The sequence below is a fragment of the Protopterus annectens genome, chromosome 3.part1 (genome assembly GCF_019279795.1).
Source record: "Protopterus annectens isolate FY-2018-M chromosome 3.part1, PAN1.0, whole genome shotgun sequence".
NCBI classification, from domain to species: domain Eukaryota; kingdom Metazoa; phylum Chordata; order Ceratodontiformes; family Protopteridae; genus Protopterus; species Protopterus annectens.
The window spans coordinates 1,810,158,878-1,810,177,063 of NC_056732.1; the positions used below are offsets into that span (position 1 = coordinate 1,810,158,878).

General features: G+C 40.3%; 1 protein-coding gene across 1 annotated transcript in view; it reads left to right on the plus strand.

Annotated features, from left to right (window-relative positions):
- Positions 1-4,751: 4,751 nt before the first annotated feature.
- LOC122798685 (zinc finger protein 708-like) overlaps positions 4,752-18,186 on the plus strand; it is a 213,874-nt gene continuing 200,439 nt past the window's right edge. Inside the window, exons 1-3 of the mRNA XM_044067778.1 lie at positions 4,752-5,129; positions 5,245-5,322; positions 5,424-5,543. Of these exons, the coding sequence (XP_043923713.1) occupies positions 4,752-5,129; positions 5,245-5,322; positions 5,424-5,543 (576 nt within the window). The remainder of the gene's footprint in view (positions 5,130-5,244; positions 5,323-5,423; positions 5,544-18,186) is intronic.

An 18,186-nucleotide genomic window follows, 5' to 3' on the forward strand; every position in this document is an offset into this window, starting at 1 on the left:
AAACACTTTCAAATCTATGATAGTTCTTCCTATATCCATGTGTCGTCCAGGGACAAAAGTAAGATCTTTAGCTAAAAAATCTACCATATCTTGTTGAATGTCCAAAGATGTATAAATATAAACAATAAAGTCACAATTAGTGCTCTTGTATAATTTCGGTTGTAGACCGAAATTAGAAATGTCAATCATCTCCTGCGTGCCCGTCTCTTGTTCCTCGTGTTGTTCTGTGGTTGAGCTCGGGGACGATTGTTGCCCCGAGAATTGTTGGCCGGGCGAAAATCCTGATGGTTCTGTTGATTTGGACATTCAATAGGGTGATTTTGTAGGTCTTGAAGTTGGTTATTGTCCCTAGACCCAACCTCAGACATGTTATTATTATTGTTGTTGGTAAATCTAGGGCTCCTTCTTGGAGCCTGTCTTTGTTCATTAGAATTGTTAGAATTACTGGAGATGTTATTGTTATGTGTTTGAATGGCCTCAACATGCTGTTGACCATTTTCCATGTTCCCATTAGAAAATGTTTGCAGCTTATGAGGAAGTCTAGGGTAAGCACATTTATTAGAATAATCATTTATGTCTCTGGATAATTTCTTTTTCTTGGTAAATAAAAGTTTGTCCATACTAGCTTCAATACTAGAAAAAATCTGACAGTACTCATATTTATAACGAAAAAAATCACCATCAGTTACAATCTCATGTTCTAAGGACTCCAATTCAGTTGTCAAATTGGAAATGTCCCTGGAATAAAAAGTTATAAGTGCCTGCAAAAACTCTATCCCTTGTCGATCAAACAAGTCAATTAACTCTTGGTAAAAGGGGGAGTTGTCAGTCAAGCCAGCGGGAAAACGCCACTGGTGAAGGCCTTTTGGAATTATCTTGTTTCTAATACATTCATTTAAATATGATACTTCTAACTGAAGTTTTTTGCATTTGTATAACTTATTAACAAATTGATCTATTTTATCACTTAAATCAAGGTTCTCACCATCATGTATTGCTGTAAGTCCAACATATGGATTCGATCTTTGACTAAAGAAGTTGTTATTGTCCAAAAAATTAGTCATCACTGGAATCCCATCGTTGTTAGAAATTCCATTGTTACTTCTGCGCAATTGAGAACTGGAGAATGTATTACCCGCTTGGAGACAGCCGGTGGTAGTTGGAATCAAGCGGTTGTGGATAGCGTTGACTGCTGTAATATTGTCGCCAGCTGATGAAGCATTGTTGGCGCTCCGATGGACAGGAGAGCACTGCCCGTTTGGTGGTGGTACCTCATTAGAGTCTACATAAGGAGTAAGCCTCCTAGGTAAATCAGTGTTCATTCCTGAAAGGGGGATGGAAATAGCATCCACTTTCTGTGTGAGAGCGTCGACTCTTCCCAAAAGAGCTTCGACAAGTGCTGTTAGATTCCCGGGTGAATTGGTTATTACTCCATTATCATCGTCTTGCTGTGTAAAAAGAGTAGGAGAAGCCTCTCCGGTTCCATTCGCCATTAGGACAAGCCAAGCAAACCAAAAAAATACGAACCCAAAAACCGTTGAAAGGCAAACTGAAACACGATGAGAGCAGGCTTAAAATAAAAACGATATTTATTTGATACAAGTAAAAGTAAGCGCTTTCGGCAAAACTAATATTTTGCCTTCTTCAGACAAACAGCAAGAAACTTAGGTGGAACAAGTTATATATTAAAAGACAATTAATAAAATCCAATCAGGAAAGAGTGCATTATTTAATTACTGGTTTCCAGGGAAACCTTGAGAAAACCACAAGTATTGACAAATAGAAGTAGATAATTCATGCTGGTTACAATCTTGGAAATAAAAAATGTATACTGCAACAACGTTTTTAAAAAGCAATTGTAAAGAAAATTTGCTTTTTGATAAAATACTTGAGTATTTGTTATATGCATAAACCCATTTGTTTAAAATATGTCATATTTGAATCAACGCCGACTAAACATAATAAACAGTATGAAAAACAAAAGACGTTGTTTTACCAAAAATCCAAAAATCATTATGGTTATATAAAAAAACAGTTTGAAAACCATTACTATATGTGCATTAACAATTACTATATGTTAAGTCTAAAAGAACCAACTTCTATAAATAAGGATATATGAAATAAGGGGCGGTCCTTGGCAAATTCTTTTAGAAATTGACCAATTATTATGGCAGGTTCGTACCAGAGCCCATCTTATGCCAGGCATCAATGATGCCCTTTCTATTAAATGTGTTTTAAAGTGGCTTTCTTACAATAGGTAATTTTGTAACATTATTTACTTAGACTCAGGATACACCTTAATATATATACAAACTTTTAGTTCCTATAAAAAACCAAAGGTGAAGAAATCATATATTTCTTAAATCCATCTCCTATTTTTATGTTTATATATGGAGTCTTTGCAGGGGTGTGAAATCATTTTTATTTAGTATACTCTACTATTTGCACATAAACACTTTAATGAAGTTATACTTTTTCAGTGTTTACCAACTTCGCTGAGCTTTAAAGAAGTTGGTTCTTTTAGACTTAACATATAGTAATTGTTAATGCACCTAGAGGAATTCTGGATATTGTAGTAAACACGCATGTATTTTATAACAGAATCATGCACTTTAATAATGCATAAGTTTACAGAAGGATTATCTTAGTTCATAGATTTAAAAAGGTTTTCAAACTGTTTTTTTATATAACCATAATGATTTTTGGTAAAACAACAATGTCTTTTGTTTTTCATACTGTTTATTATGTTTAGTCGGCGTTGATTCAAATATGATATATTTTAAACAAATGGGTTTATGCATATAACAAATACACAAGTATTTTATCAAAAAGCAAATTTTCTTTACGATTGCTTTTTAAAAACGTTGTTGCAGTATACATTTTTTATTTCCAAGATTGTAACCAGCATGAATTATCTGCTTCTATTTGTCAATACTTGTGGTTTTCTCAAGGTTTCCCTGGAAACCAGTAATTAAATAATGCACTCTTTCCTGATTGGATTTTATTAATTGTCTTTTAATATATAACTTGTTCCACCTAAGTTTCTTGCTGTTTGTCTGAAGAAGGCAAAATATTAGTTTTGCCGAAAGCGCTTACTTTTACTTGTATCAAATAAATATCGTTTTTATTTTAAGCCTGCTCTCATCGTGTTTCAGTTTGCCTTTCAACAGTTTTTGGGTGCATATTGTAATGTGTAAAGGGAGGGCATAGTTAGCAACAATTCATGTTAGAAGCATTACAACTATACAGCTGTTTGTATGTATCGGGGACTCATATGTGCAAGTGGCTAGTGTTGCACACAACTTGACTGCCATTGGTGAAAGCATTGTTGCTTGACATTTATGCACATAGCCATACCGTTGCTGAAAGCTCAGAAGCATATCTCGACAAATGTTGTCGACTGCTTAGTACATGGTGCAAATTACTGAAATTTGTTTTGTTTCAGGTTGTACCACCTGTTTGCCTACAGAGCGTATGTCTTGTGGGTGCATAACAATCGTAAACTTGGATTCGGAAATCGCATGATTCTTCCCGCGTGTGTTGTAGCATGAATAAGAGCTGAATTTCCAGCTGAAAGAAATGACGGTTTGAAGGACTATGGATTTTCTCTGAGCATTGATATGGACTTCTGGTCATCTACGTTTGTTTATCCTGCTGTAATGTTTATACGAAAAGGAATGCTACTATACATTAATGTAAAACTCCTGAATGTGCACTGTAATGGAGAGTAATAAAGTGTTTGAATCATCAGATTAAGATGTGTTTGTCATCAGTGTTGACCCGACAACGTCTTCATAAAACAATTAGATTTTCAGTTCTGATCAACTCATGTAGACCACCATACAGTCTTGCCAGTAGTGCAGAAAGTTGGGTGATTCATATGTACACTCAACTACAACTACCTGTCAGTGGTATAATATTTCATTATAGTATGTAGCTGTGGATTCTCCCATGATGCCACTGTTAAAGCAGACTTATTAGGAACATGTATGTGTACTGGATAAAGGCAGGTTAGGCAATGCAACTTCTCTTGACTATTGTGCAGTTTTCAGTGTGTGCATCTAACTTATTTTTACAATTCATTTTTCATGGTAGGCCACAGTATGTTCAGCTGAGATTTTAGACTAATCCATCCTGAATTGGATATACAGTTCAATTGCTGATGTTGCTAGCTTCCTCGGTTTGCATCATAATCCTGCAAAAGCAATAAATGACATAGCTGAAGTATGGTTTTCGGTATGGGATTGACAAAGGCAACAGATGGCACATGTTAATATGGATGCATTGCAGACTAACATATTTTGTTTCTTTTGCTAACAGTCAGAGGTGCTTTGATTTTATATCCAGTCTGATCAATGTCGACTCGCACCAAGGCCATTTGGAGACATGATAAGTACTGCTGCTATGGTGGGTGGGTGCTCTGTGGGTAATCGCAGGAGATTTTTGCAGCTATGATGTCTTGCTCAGCATTGCTGAATGGACTTTTGGGTATTGCTGTCAATTAATGGATGGGTTCACAACATACACGGCATTTGCCTGTTTGGTGTCGCTGGGTAACGAATTACTTTTCTGTTGCTGGCTTTTTAATAGAGAAATAGATTAGCCGTGATGCTGAACTTTGCAGAAGTTAGAATACAAGTAACCCATCATGTCATGCATTATTTTCTAATGAGTCATGAGTTGCAACATGCTTGGATAATTCAGTCTTCAGTTCACGATGTATTTCTCTTTCTTGTAGGTGTACAACAGCCATGCCTCAGTGCTTTGCATATGGTTGCCGCAATCGCCGAGACTGTCTGCCACCCGGTTTATCATTCCATCGGTTTCCACGTGATATCAAACTGTGTACCCGATGGGTGGTTAACTGTGGCACAGATGTCTGTAACATAAGTCAATTTGTCAAAGCTGAGGTAACCAGTGTAAAGCCACTGCATTTCCTGTGTTCAAACCATTTCGAAGAGAGCCAGTTCGAACTGAATTTTATGCATCAGTTACTTCCAGATGGCATGAAGCCACGACGTCCAGTTAGAAGACTAATTAGAAATGCGGTGCCTACACTATTTGGTTTCTCCACAAAAAATCTACGGACATCAACAATACGTCGCCTTCAGCGCAAACAACACATAAATGTAAGTAAGCAAACGTTTGACCTCAAGATTATTTGTTTAGTAGCAAATCTGTCCAGTAAGTACTGTGGACATCGTAATGGTTGTTATAACTTGATGTATTTTCTAACCATTGCAGCTTATTGATGAACTACTAACTACCACACAGCCCACATTACCGGAGATTGTGACGGAACAACTGTCGCAAAACCACAAGGTAAGTTTTTGCTGCATTCGATTTTTCAGTTGAGTATCATGCTGTGATTTTGGTCAACTTTCAATTGTGACAAGTGGTTGAGGCTGTGTTGTCTTTGACAGATTGACAGTGCAGCGAAACGTACCGTGAAATGTAAGCGAAGTGAACCAGCAGCTGAGTTAGTACAGCAGAATGATGAAGAGCAACCAGAAGACCGTCCGGCCTGTCAAGAACATGTGGAGGTAAGCTGGAATCCATACTTGCAGAAAATAGACTAGACAAGCATTTCTTTGCTATACTGCTATGCTTATGTATGTCACAGTAAGCTTGATTTCTATAGGCAATATGAGAACTGCTATTGTCAAGTGGACATGGAAGAATGTCTCTGCTCTTAATGTTGTGTCTTCATGCAAGAGTGTGAAGTGTTGACAGGCTTATAGGCTTTCACTGATGACCAATCCTTGATTCATGGAAAACTGGTTTATGGGTTGATGACACAGCATGTCATGTCAGCCATGTGTAAATGGTGTTTTCCTGATTCATGTTTGTAACTAACGAGAACAATTCATGGTTGACAGTTGATTTTAAGGAGAGGATTTTTATATACGCATTTTTAATAAGGAGGGAAAGTACTGCACTAACTCACAACAAACCTTTGTAGCGTGCTGAAAGATATACATGAGAATGTGAAACTTAAAAACAAAGTAATCTGAAAGGAGGGGCCTGCTCAGAATGCAAAAATCAGAAATTTGGCATTTTGGTTTACTGTCTGGAAATTGGTTGATGCAGTTTCTTTAAAGTTAGTATAAAAGGCATACCATAATTGATTTAGTTGTGTAAGCAGAATTCAGCCCTAGACTAGAGCATGTTTGATGTATTGAGTAGAAACTATGGCCGACTGTCTAAGTGACCATCTTCCCATATATATTTTTAGACAACACACTAATGTCCAAAAACACCATTACAATGACACTCTCACAGCCTATCACATTTCCACAGATACACACTAATTTCTTAACCAAAACTATACAACTGGAACGTCCTAAAACATCTCCCCTTGATGAAGCAATATCAGAGTTCAACAGAATTTTCCTAAGCGTTCTAAATGGAATTGCTCCAACTAGAACCAAAAGAGCTAAAGCCATTGCTGCTGCTGTTTGATTATCCAGAAGTATAAAATAACTAATAAAAGAGGGAGACAAAACCTGGAAAATCTGGAAAACAACCAAAACTCAACTTAACAATTAGAATTTGGTATTTTGAGTGGTTCCTCAGCTGGCTAAATATCTATCAGATAAGAATTCTGTTATACAAACCTATAAACCACTAACCAACTTTACCAAAAACTCATTGATCCTCCATAAATTAACTATTAAACTATACTCATACAAGTCTAATAAACCCCACACTTCCCAACATCAGTGGCAGTTATAATGTCTCCAATCATTTAACTCTCACTTCCTTCAGTCGATCAACACCCAACTCAACAATATGATCCCTTTCTTTCCATCAGTCCACCCCCCCAAGCTAAATGGCCATCCACACTGCTTTTATTTATTTAACATTTGTTTACTGGGAGAGTCCGACTTGGAACAAGGCCAATTTTCACCAGAGGCCTGGGGAGAAATGCTCTAGACACGTCTTTGAAACGTGGGAGGAAACCAGACACCAGAGGAAACCCGCACGAATGCAGAGAGGGCATGCAGACTCCACACAGAAGATACCCCAGCAAATAATTGAACCGGAGAACCTCTTGCTGTGAGGCGACAACGCTACTGCTGCGCCACTACGCCGTCCTTTCCCTTCTACTTGTCTCCCAGTTCTACTATAAAAAAATGTCTTCAAAAAATAAAACCGGAGGGAAGGAGCCTAGATGGCCAACTGAGAGCAGTGAATTTTGAGAGCTCCATAAACTAGTATAATAATATAGGAACATTTTATTATTTTCAGATTTAAAACATCAGAAAATCTATAGATAAACTACTAAACTACATAAATATCAATTTTGGTGGAGATGTACAAAAATGTCTTGTCAAGTAACTTGGAGATATATTGAGTCACTGAATATGAATATGAACAACTCAAGGAATTCTCATCTAGATGCTGCTTTGAAAAAAGGACTGCAATTGATGACATCTACCTTACAGAAACTATCTTTGAAGATGGATGGCTTTAAAATGACTCAGAAAACCTCAAATTAAATTCTCAAAAACAGACTGATACTCTTAAGGAACTATTATAGCAACACTATACAAAAATAACAAATATAGAGACTTCTCTAAATGACATTGAAGGGAGACTCAAACAGGAAGAATTCCAAAAAGAATTTCTGCTTAAACAGAATACATGGCTGCTTAACAAAATAGATGACTTAGAAAACAGGGAAAGGAGAAACAACATAAGGATCTTTGGTCTGCCTAAAAACACTGAAGGAGAAGATTTGGAATTGAAAGGGCGCATAGAGCACTGAGGAAACCTGCTTCTAACTCAACAAATACTCCACCTAGATCCATAGTTATAAAATTTCTTTCATTTCTGGATAAGGAACTAATATTAAAATCTGCTTGGAGAAAATCACCATTAAAATACAATCAAAGCCTGATAAGGTCTAGCAATGATTATTCTTCCAGAATACTAGAACAAAGGAAAAAAGTCTGGCCAATAATAGTTGAAATAAAACAACACTAAAGCCCAGCTGGCCTTTCCAGCCAAGATAAAAATACTTTTTGCCAGTGAAATGAGAACCTTTAATAACTTAGAAGAAGCTACGATATTCATCAGAAACCACAACATAGTGTCTATCCCAGAAGAAATGGAATGGATGGCCCATACTCTTAAAAGAATAAAAGAAACAAATCATTGGACTGATGCTAGAAAGAAGAAACAAATAAAAAACTGATTCCAAGATAGCTGTCCCAAAAATAACTGATACAACTACATCTCTCAAAGTATCAAATGATATGGTACATCACTTGTCATCTGCTTTATTTAAAAAAAGGAGGGTTTCTTAAACAACTGAGAAACACTAATGATTTATTCAGAATGTTCTGAGAGTCCAATAATTCTTCACAAACAAAGGTAGGTCACGATGGGTTACTATTTACATTGTATATAAGCCAAACAAAGCAACATGTAATACAAACATAGAAGTTTCTATTCCCCTACTTGAACTCAATGAATACTTATCTTCTTCATTTTTCACTGATTATACTTATAATAATTTAATTAATTTAATTCAACAAGGTACCGATGTTCTTCGTCTCACATTGCTGCAGTCATAACCTATGGGTAGTCCGCTGTCCTCGGTCGGCCCGAATACCAAAGAGCTGGACCGGCGTCGGTCATTGTCGCCTATAGCTGACGTCAGTACGTAGTAGTACTTAAGCGCATGACCGACGCCATATCCTCAGTCTTTCTTGCCGCGTGGTCTGAAGCAGAAGCAGCGTTTGCAAGTGCCGTTCGGCGTTCTGAAATTGTCATTTATCGAGTTTCAGACCGAAGACCAAGTTGGGCTAAGTACCCCGTTGGGGAAATCTTTGTCTTTTCTTGCCTCAGTTATCCGGATGTCAGAAAAAGTCAATAATTGTATTTCTTGTGGGAAACAGATACCGCATAAGGATTTTCATTCTTTGTGTATTCCTTGCTTAGGGCCTGAGCACGACGTGGTCGGGTGTCACTTTTGTGCTAGATTTATCAAGCGTACAATTAAACGGAGGTTAGACTGTGCCAGGCTTGTTTTTGGTAAAAGGTGTAACTATAACATGCCGTCGGATTCTCCGACGCCCGCTACTGCTAAAAAGCGTAGAGATATATCTTTGAAGTCTAAGCAGGATGAGTCGTCCGTTGCGGACGCCGGTTCTTTAGAGCCTCCGGTTGAACCGATGGTCCCTGCTGAGGGTTCGGTTGAATCCCATGGGGGAACCTTTAATTTTACAGGAGTTGGCCTCTCCGGAGGTAGGCCCGGCTGAGGGTGCTTCTCAGGTGTCTGTGGTTCCATCTTTACAAAAAGTTATTAGGCCTACTACTTCGGTGGCTCAGGTTCATGCTAAGGCCAAAACTTGTCAAGGGGGCCCTGCCCATGGTTCTAGTTCTCCAGCCCCTGTTCCTAAAAAGCATATGTTGAAAATGGCTGAGGATTTGATTACTTTGATCAGGGGTTCTATGCCCCCCCCCCCCCGGAGAAGAGACCCAGGGTGGAGGCAGATTTAGAGGGGATGGATCATTCCTCAGATTTCTCTGATTCCTCAGTTGAGGAGATTCATGACTTTCCTTCTTATTTGGATTCGGATGCAGAGGACTCCAGTCCTTCTGCTTCTCCTCCAGAGGATTTTACTTTCTCTGAGACTTTACATTCCATGAGGGAGCATTTCAAGTGGGAAGGTCAGGATTTTTCGGATTCTCGGAAAAAGCTCAGGGAATTTTTGTTTCTGCCACAGCATAGGCCCTTGGCTATTCCTCCTGTCTTGGATGTTGTTCAGGATGTTTTTTCTGAATCTTCCCTTAATCCTGATTCCTTACCTCCTGCCCCTGTTAAGCCGGACAGATACTATAGAGTTCCTGAAGCACATAAGTATTTGTACAAGAGTCCCAGAGCTGATCCAGAAACTATCACTCAAGGTCCGAAGGGTATTAAAGCTTCTGTGGCTAAGAATCCAGTTCCTTTGGATAAAGATTCTAGGGCTTTGGATAGATGGGGGAAAAAAGTGTACACCTCATCTACGCTAGCTATGAGGGCTTTGAATTGCCAGTTTCATATGTTGAAGTATCAGAATTTTTTGTTAGGTCAATTGCAATCTAAAGTGGATGCTTTATCTGAGGGTATAGAATGTAAGGAGCTTCAGGAGTTGGTTCATGCATCAGACCAAGTTGGCAAGCATTCTTTGCAGTGTGGTTTTGATGCTCTTCAAGCTGCATCCAGGGTGGCTGCTACTGGTTCAGTTATTCGTAGACATGCCTGGCTTAGGGATCAAAATTTGTCAGAGCATGTTAAGGCTCGAATTTTGGATGCTCCACTTCAATCAGAAGTTCTTTTTGGGCCTTCTGTGGAATCGGTTTTGAAAAAGATGGAAGATAAGGCTAAGTCTATGCAGACGGTCAAGGATTTTTTGCAGGTGCAGCCCCCTAAGTTTAGTAGGAATTGGCCTGCTAGAGGATGGTCTTTTCCTTCTTCGGATTATCAGTCTAAGGGCAGATCTAGGCATGGTAGAGGTAGAGCTCACTCTCAGGGTTCTTTCAGGCCTAGAACTGGGAGTTCTCCTGCACAGTCTTCTGGTGAAGGCAGGGGTCAGCCTTTTCGTAAACAGTCCCAATGACCTGTATTTTCCGCTGCCAGACCCTTCTCTACTGGCAGCTCCTCTGGGAGGAAAGCTGGGACTTTACAAGCAAAGCTGGCATTTGGTCACCCAGGACAAATGGGTGTTGGATATAATAAATCACGGCTACAAGTTTTATTTTCACACTTTTCCTCCTTTCAAAGGCATGCCGGATGTGCCTCCTCAGCAAAGGATGGAGGCTCGGGTGCAAATTTCTTTACTTTTGCAGATGGGGGCAATTCAGGCGGTCCCTCCGTCAGAAGTAGGCCTAGGTTTTTATTCTCGCCTATTCCTAGTGCCAAAGAAAGGAAACACTTGGAGGCCAATTCTGGATTTGTCCATTCTCAATACCTACCTAGACATTCCAAAGTTCAAAATGTTAACATTGCAACAACTTCTGCCTATGATGGGCAAAGATCACTGGATGGTAACCCTGGATCTCAAAGAGGCCTATCTGCATATCCCTATCAGGCCCTGCTGCAGGAGATTCCTGAGATTTCGGGCTGGTACTTTTCATTATCAGTTCTCTGCATTGCCCTTTGGCTTATCTACTGCGTCCAGAGTGTTCACAAAAGTTCTGGCTCCTGTGATTGCCTTCTTCAGACAGAGAGGAATACAAATCTATCCTTATCTGGACGATTGCCTGATTCTTGCTCAAAACAAAGACAAGTTACTGCAACACCTCCAGTATGTAATGACAGTTTTCAGGTGCCTAGGGTATTCTGTGAACGAAATAAAGTCCAGTCTAGTACCCTCTCAAGACATGTGCTTTCTGGGTGTGAGACTGAATACAGCTTCTCAGATGGCTTTTTTGACCCCGGACAAACAAAGTTCTCTTCATCTATACTTCCAACAGTTATCAGGAATGTCCAGGCTGACTGCAAGGACAGTCCTTCAAGCCATGGGGTTCATGGCATCTTGTATTCTAGTACTTCCCAATGCCAAACTGCATATGAGGAAGCTACAATGGTATCTCAAAAGTGTGTGGACTCAACACTGCCACGATTTGGACACTGTCATTCGGATTTTACCATGCATCCAGAAGGAATTTCTGTGGTGGGCTCAGGAATGTCACCTAAACAAGGGACTCTCTGTGATCCAACCAGAGGCGAGTCAGATCTTAACGACAGATGCCTCGGACTTGGCTTGGGGAGCACACTTCAACGGGAAATGGATACAAGACATGTGGCCTCCCAAACTGCTGCATTTACACATCAATATGAAGGAGATGTTAGCAGTTCAATTTGCTTTGATGGCCTTCAAGGATCTGCTTCAGCCGGGACCGGTGTTAGTTCAAACAGACAACACAACAGTCATGTGGTACATCAACAAGCAGGGGGGAACCCATTCCTACCCTCTTTGCAGACAAACAATGGTTTTGTGGGAAACTGCTCTGAGTTTGCAAATCAGTCTTCAGGCACGGTTTCTGCCAGGAGCACAGAACTCCCTAGCAGATGGATTAAGCAGGCACATGGTGGATCCCCACGAGTGGAAACTGGATCCTCAGGTATTCAAACAATTGACTGTGGCTTGGGGCACTCCAGACATAGATCTGTTCGCTTCTCCACTAAATTTTCAACTGCCAAGATTTTGCACAAAGTTGTTCCACCCAAATGCTTGGAAAGTGGATGCTCTATCCTTCAGTTGGAACAACCTTCACGTTTATGCTTTTCCTCCTCTGCCTCTTCTTCCCAAGGTACTCTTGAAGGCCAGGCGGGACAAGCCTTGCATGATTTTTATAGCACCAGATTGGCCACGTCAACATTGGTATCCTCTGCTGAGGAGTTTAATTCGGGAGTCTCCTTGGCCTCTGCCACAGGTTCCTCATTTGTTATCCCAGTCAAACAATCATTTTCTCAATGTACGGGTGCAGTCCCTGCATCTGACAGCTTGGCGTATTCAGTGATGGAGCCGGTAGGGGCTCAGCTTCCTCAACAGGTTTTGGATGTCATTTTGGAGGCCAGGCGGCCTAGTACTAGAAAGGTTTATGCTGATAAATGGAAGAGATTTTTTCTTTGGAGCACAGCAAAGGGTTTTGATGTTTCAGTGCCTAATCTTAGTTTTGCATTACAGTATCTTGCTGAATTACCAGACAAGGGTTTGTCCTTTTCCTCTGTGAAGGTTCATGCTGCAGCCATTTCTGCTCACTATGATTGTGACCCTCCTTTATTTTCCCATCCTTTGTTCAAACAATTTCTTAGAGGGGCAAAGAATATAAGACCCCCACGTCGAGCTCCTACTCCTTCCTGGGATCTCAATTTTGTGTTGGAGAAGCTTACTCTACCTCCTTTTGAACCTGCAGCTACGTCTGAATTGAAGTTTTTGTCTTGGAAGACTGCTTTTTTGTTGGCCATTACTTCTGCTAGGAGGGTATCCGAATTACAGGCACTCATGGCAGTTGAACCCTTTCTGATATTTCATAAGGATAGAGTTTCTTTGCGAACTAACCCTACTTTTATGCCTAAAGTGGTTTCAAATGTGGCCTTGAACCAGTCTATTCATTTGCCTACTTTTTATGCTGATCCCCAAAATAAGGGGGAAAAAGTCTTGCATTCTTTGGATATCCACAGGCAGTTGCGTTACTACTTGAGCAGAACTAAGGAGTTTAGACAGACTCAACAGTTATTTGTTTCTTTTGCTTTGAGTTCACAAGGGAAAGCTGTTTCAAAGCAGACTATTTCAAAGTGGATTGGTCAATGTATTGCTTTTTGTTATTCTCATCATGGAAAGGATGTTCCTGTGGGTATCAGACCTCATTCTACTAGGGCTACTGCCACATCTACTGCTTTTTTGAGGGGTGTAGCTACTAAAGATATTTTGGAGGCAGCTACTTGGAGTTCAGTACATACTTTTACTAGACATTACCATCTCCCTCTTTACTCCAAGTCCAGGGCTGGGTTTGCCACTGCTGTTTTACAGGGCATGTTAGCAGCTCCTAATACTATTTAGTTTGCCAGCCTCCCTTTTCCTTTGCTTTGGGATTCTACCCACAGGTTATGACTGCAGCAATGTGAGACGAAGAACATAGTACAGTTTTGTACCTACCATAAATGTAGATGTTCGAGGATCCACATTGCTGCAGTCCTATTATCCCTCCCTCCTTCCCCTCTTTATATATATATATATATATATATACATATATATATATATATATATATATATATATATATATATATATATATATTTTGTGGGGTTTTCTTTTAGGATTATCTTTAGTTCCACACTGGTGGTTGTTGGGTGTTTACTATTTGGGCTTAGGCCTTCTCACATCTGGGGCAAGAAAGACTGAGGATATGGCGTCGGTCATGCGCTTAAGTACTACTACGTACTGATGTCAGCTATAGGCGACAATGACCGACGCCGGTCCAGCTCTTTGGTATTCGGGCCGACCGAGGACAGCGGACTACCCATAGGTTATGACTGCAGCAATGTAGATCCTCAAACATCTACTTTTATGGTAGGTACAAAACTGTACTTTCATCAGAGTTCAGACTCAAATGTAACAAATTAACATTGTATATATATATATATATATATATATATATATATATATATATATATGTGTATATATATAAATATATATATATATATGTAAATAATAGCAGTAACAGTAGAGTGTTTTTTTAAAAATGCTGTCATGGAGACTAATGCCTTCTTCAGTTAAAGTATGATTTAGAAATGTCATGTATATCCTGGTTGAATAATAGTAGCAAGCTCTTAGTAAATATGTCATCATTATTCTGTGTAAATATATATATCATTTATGGCAGGTATCACAGCTACAAGTGCTGTTTGATCAATCCTGATATCGTGTTCATGGATGCAGCTGTATCTGGCAGCTAGTACAAATGTCATTATTATTCTGTCTAAACATAGTTAATATCAATTATGGCAGGTATCATAGCTTTGAGAGCTGTTTGATAAAGCCTGTTATGGTGTGTGTGGATGCAGCTGTGTCTGGCAGCTGTTGTATGTTGCCTTTTTCATCTCCGGGAAGCTGTGGGTTGCGGCTTGTGATCAAGGTTTACTGATGTTTGTGTATTCGGAAGAGACATTTGGTGTTTTAGCCTGAATCCAGGGGAAGGGGGTGGATAAAACTATGATTTGGGATATCTTGGCAGAGAATAATTTGTTTATACATCTGCTGAGTGAGAGGTGAGAAGGCTGGAAGAATGTGATATCTCTTGTGGTGGCTTGTTGGGAGGTTTTTTTTTTTTATCTGCTTGCTCTCCGTTCTTTTCCAGGCTGCTGCCTCACTGAAAGGGAGGGAATTTAGGCTTAAAGTTGCAGTGAAGTGAAGCTTTGCTTCAGGTGCATCGTGAGCCTTTGACAGACACACCAACAGATACAAATGCTCCCAGGTTGCTGTGGTAACGCAGACAGAGTGATGATAATGCTTAAGGGCTCTGAAAAGCCTCTGAGATGATTCTCTGCAATGAAGTTTTTGGTTTCAAAAAAAAAAAATATATATATATATATATATATATATATATATATATATATATATATAAAGGGGCTGTTTTAAACCACATGTACACATACTGATGGTCTCCCAACACTTCATTTAACTCATTAAGTTGATTCTTGATAAAAAAATAAATCAATAATAAGTGCAACTTTATATTTAAAATGTATTTTGGTCCAAACACATTAAGGACTTGCATAAGAGTGGACATCTGAGTTATTGTGAAAGACTAAGAGCACTTGGTCTTGGGCAGTACCCTTTACAGTGGTCTGGGAGGTGGGCTTACTCGGACATGTTGGACATATGGGGATAGCTGATTCTAGGGGTGTTTGAGTCATCAGATTTCCTTCATGGAAATATATGTGGAAATGGAAGGTGTGTTGAGTGGTTCACTGGCAGAGTGGCCACTGCAAGGAACAGGCTGGTAAAATGGAACAGGACAAATATTGGTTTGAATATTTTAAGAACAGCCTGGAAGCACACCACATGAACTAGTGAATAGTATTCTGACATCACCGGATGGGCATTGTTGCCCATACTTGAAGTACTGATATGTGTGTATGTAAGGATGGAAATATAACAAATAAGAAACTAGAAGGGTCTCATAATTTAAAGTGTATGGAATTAATAAACATGCTTGGAAGGAGCTAATAATAAGAGTAAACATTACAGCGTGTGGTCTCTGAAATCACTAAGCAACAGCCAAAAAAAAACCACACAATAGTTATGAGATGTATGATTTTAGTAAATCTAGACATAAAATATATAATCGTCATATAAGATGAAGCAGTCTGCTGAATTTAGATATTAAAGACAGGATTTAATAACATGGGCTTGTGTATAATAACACTACTATCTTAAACTTGTCATAAATGACATACACTACACTGAACATCAAGGGGAAGCATGATGATTTTCTCATATAAGTAAATATGCATAACAAGTTATATAATTGCTTTAACTTGAATTGTAGATGTCCTTCATGGATGCATCTGCAGTCATAACAAGTGGGTTGTCCTGTCGTCAGGCAGCCCTGCAGTCGGCCGGATTCCAAAGTCCGGTCCGCTTCGCTGATGTCGCATTCCATCCGACGTCATCTCTGTTGGTCTTCGGGTATAAGAGCATCAGCCGACGCCATTTTCCTCAGTCTTTCTTGCCGGCGCCCAAGCACCAGCTGTTCGCAAGTGCCGGTCGGTCGGATCCAGAGATTACTTCTACCCAATACTACTTCGAAGACTTCTAAAGCTAAGTACCCCGTTGGACTCTTTCTTGCCTCAGCCGATGTCAGAAAAAGTTAACAATTGTTTAACCTGTGGGAAACAAATACCTCATAAAGATTTCCACTCTTACTGTCTGCCTTGTTTAGGCCCAGCCCACGACGTAGCAGCCTGTTCGGCCTGTGCCTCTTTCAACCGACGAACGCTTAGGCGTCGGTCGGAGTTTGCAGAACAGTTTTCCGGTTCTGATTTTGCGTGCATTATGCCGTCGGATCCTCCGACTACCCCAAAACGCAAAGATAAAGACCGACACTTGCGTCCGCGGTTTCGCCGAAACCACGGTAAAGCAAATCGCGAGTGTCTCGGTTTCGCGAAACCGAAAACTGCTCAAAGTACAGATGAACCTATTCTTACAACTGAGGCCCCTGCTACAACTCTTGAATCGACCTCAGAAATGTTACCCACTACGGTGGTTGACTTATCAGACACCATCCCCTTGGATGTCTCTACCCCAGCACGTGGTGCTGCTAGGCCTCCAGCTACCATGTCCATTAAGGCCTTCGCCAGGGCTAAAGCAGCCAAGACTACTAAAACAGTGCCTGTTAAACCCCCACATCCAGGCCCTCTTCTAGTTCTCAAATGCTTTCTTTGGCAGAAGATTTAATTTCTTTAATTAGAGGATCTCAATCTCACCCAGACAGGGCCTCTCAGCCCCAGAGAAGAGACCTAGGGCAGAGCCCCCTGAGCCAGTGTCTTCTGATGATTCTGCTGATGAATCAGACATAACTGACCAGCCTGAGGCTCCCTTCTCCAATTTTGAAGATTCTGATGCTGAAGAATCCATCCCAGCTGCTTCCCCACCAGAAGAATTCTCCTTTGGGGAAACCTTGCATGCCATGCGAGAACAGTTCCAATGGCAGCAACAGGATTTTTCAGACTCCAGAAAAGACTTAGGACCTTTCTGCACCTCCCACAGCACAGGCCCTTAGCTATACCTCCTGTTCTCTCTGTGGTGGATGATGCTTTCAATGATGTTTGCTCCGCTCCAGATTCTTTACCCCAGCCCCTGCCAAACCAGACAGATTTTACAGGGTGCCAGATACTCATCACCACCTTTACAAGGCCCCACTTGCAGACCCAGAAACTATATCCCAGGGTCCCAAGGCAGTAGCAGCGACCACAGCTAAAACCCTATTCCTTCTGAAAGGGAAGCAAGGTCACTAGACAGATGGGGTAAAAGGTCTACACTTCAGCTACTCTTTCAGCTAGAGCTTTAAACTGTCAGTTTCACATGATACAATACCAAGAGTTTATGCTTGATCAGTTAACTAAAAACTAACCACTGATGAATCTCTTGATAAGAAATATGTATTAGAGATGGTAAATAACATACAACAGGTTAGCAACCATTCCTTAAAATGTGGCTATGATGCACTGGAGGCTTCATTTAGATCAGCCATGACAGGCACAGTGATAAGAAGGCATGCATGGCTAAAGGAACAAGCTTTACGGATCATGTTAAAGCTAAGTTGCTAGATGCTCCTATGGACAAGACAAGTTTGTTTGGTACACCTGCCCAGCAGGTTATGAAGAAAATGGAAGAAAAGGCAAAATCTGTTCAAACTGTTAAAGATTTCTTACAGGTTCAACCCCAAGGTTTAGCAGGAACTGGCCTGCCAAAATTGGGCCTTTCCTGACTCCACAAAATTTCAAAGGGGCAGGAATAGACGTTCCAGAGGCAGAAACCAATCCAGAGGAGGTGCCTACAGAGGCGACAGTGGCAAGGTAACAACAGAGGCACAGACACAGCCACTGCCTCTACATCAGCACAACCACAGTGACTTAATCCTAAATCCTACCAGGAACAAATAGCAGCTCCTCTAGGCGGAAA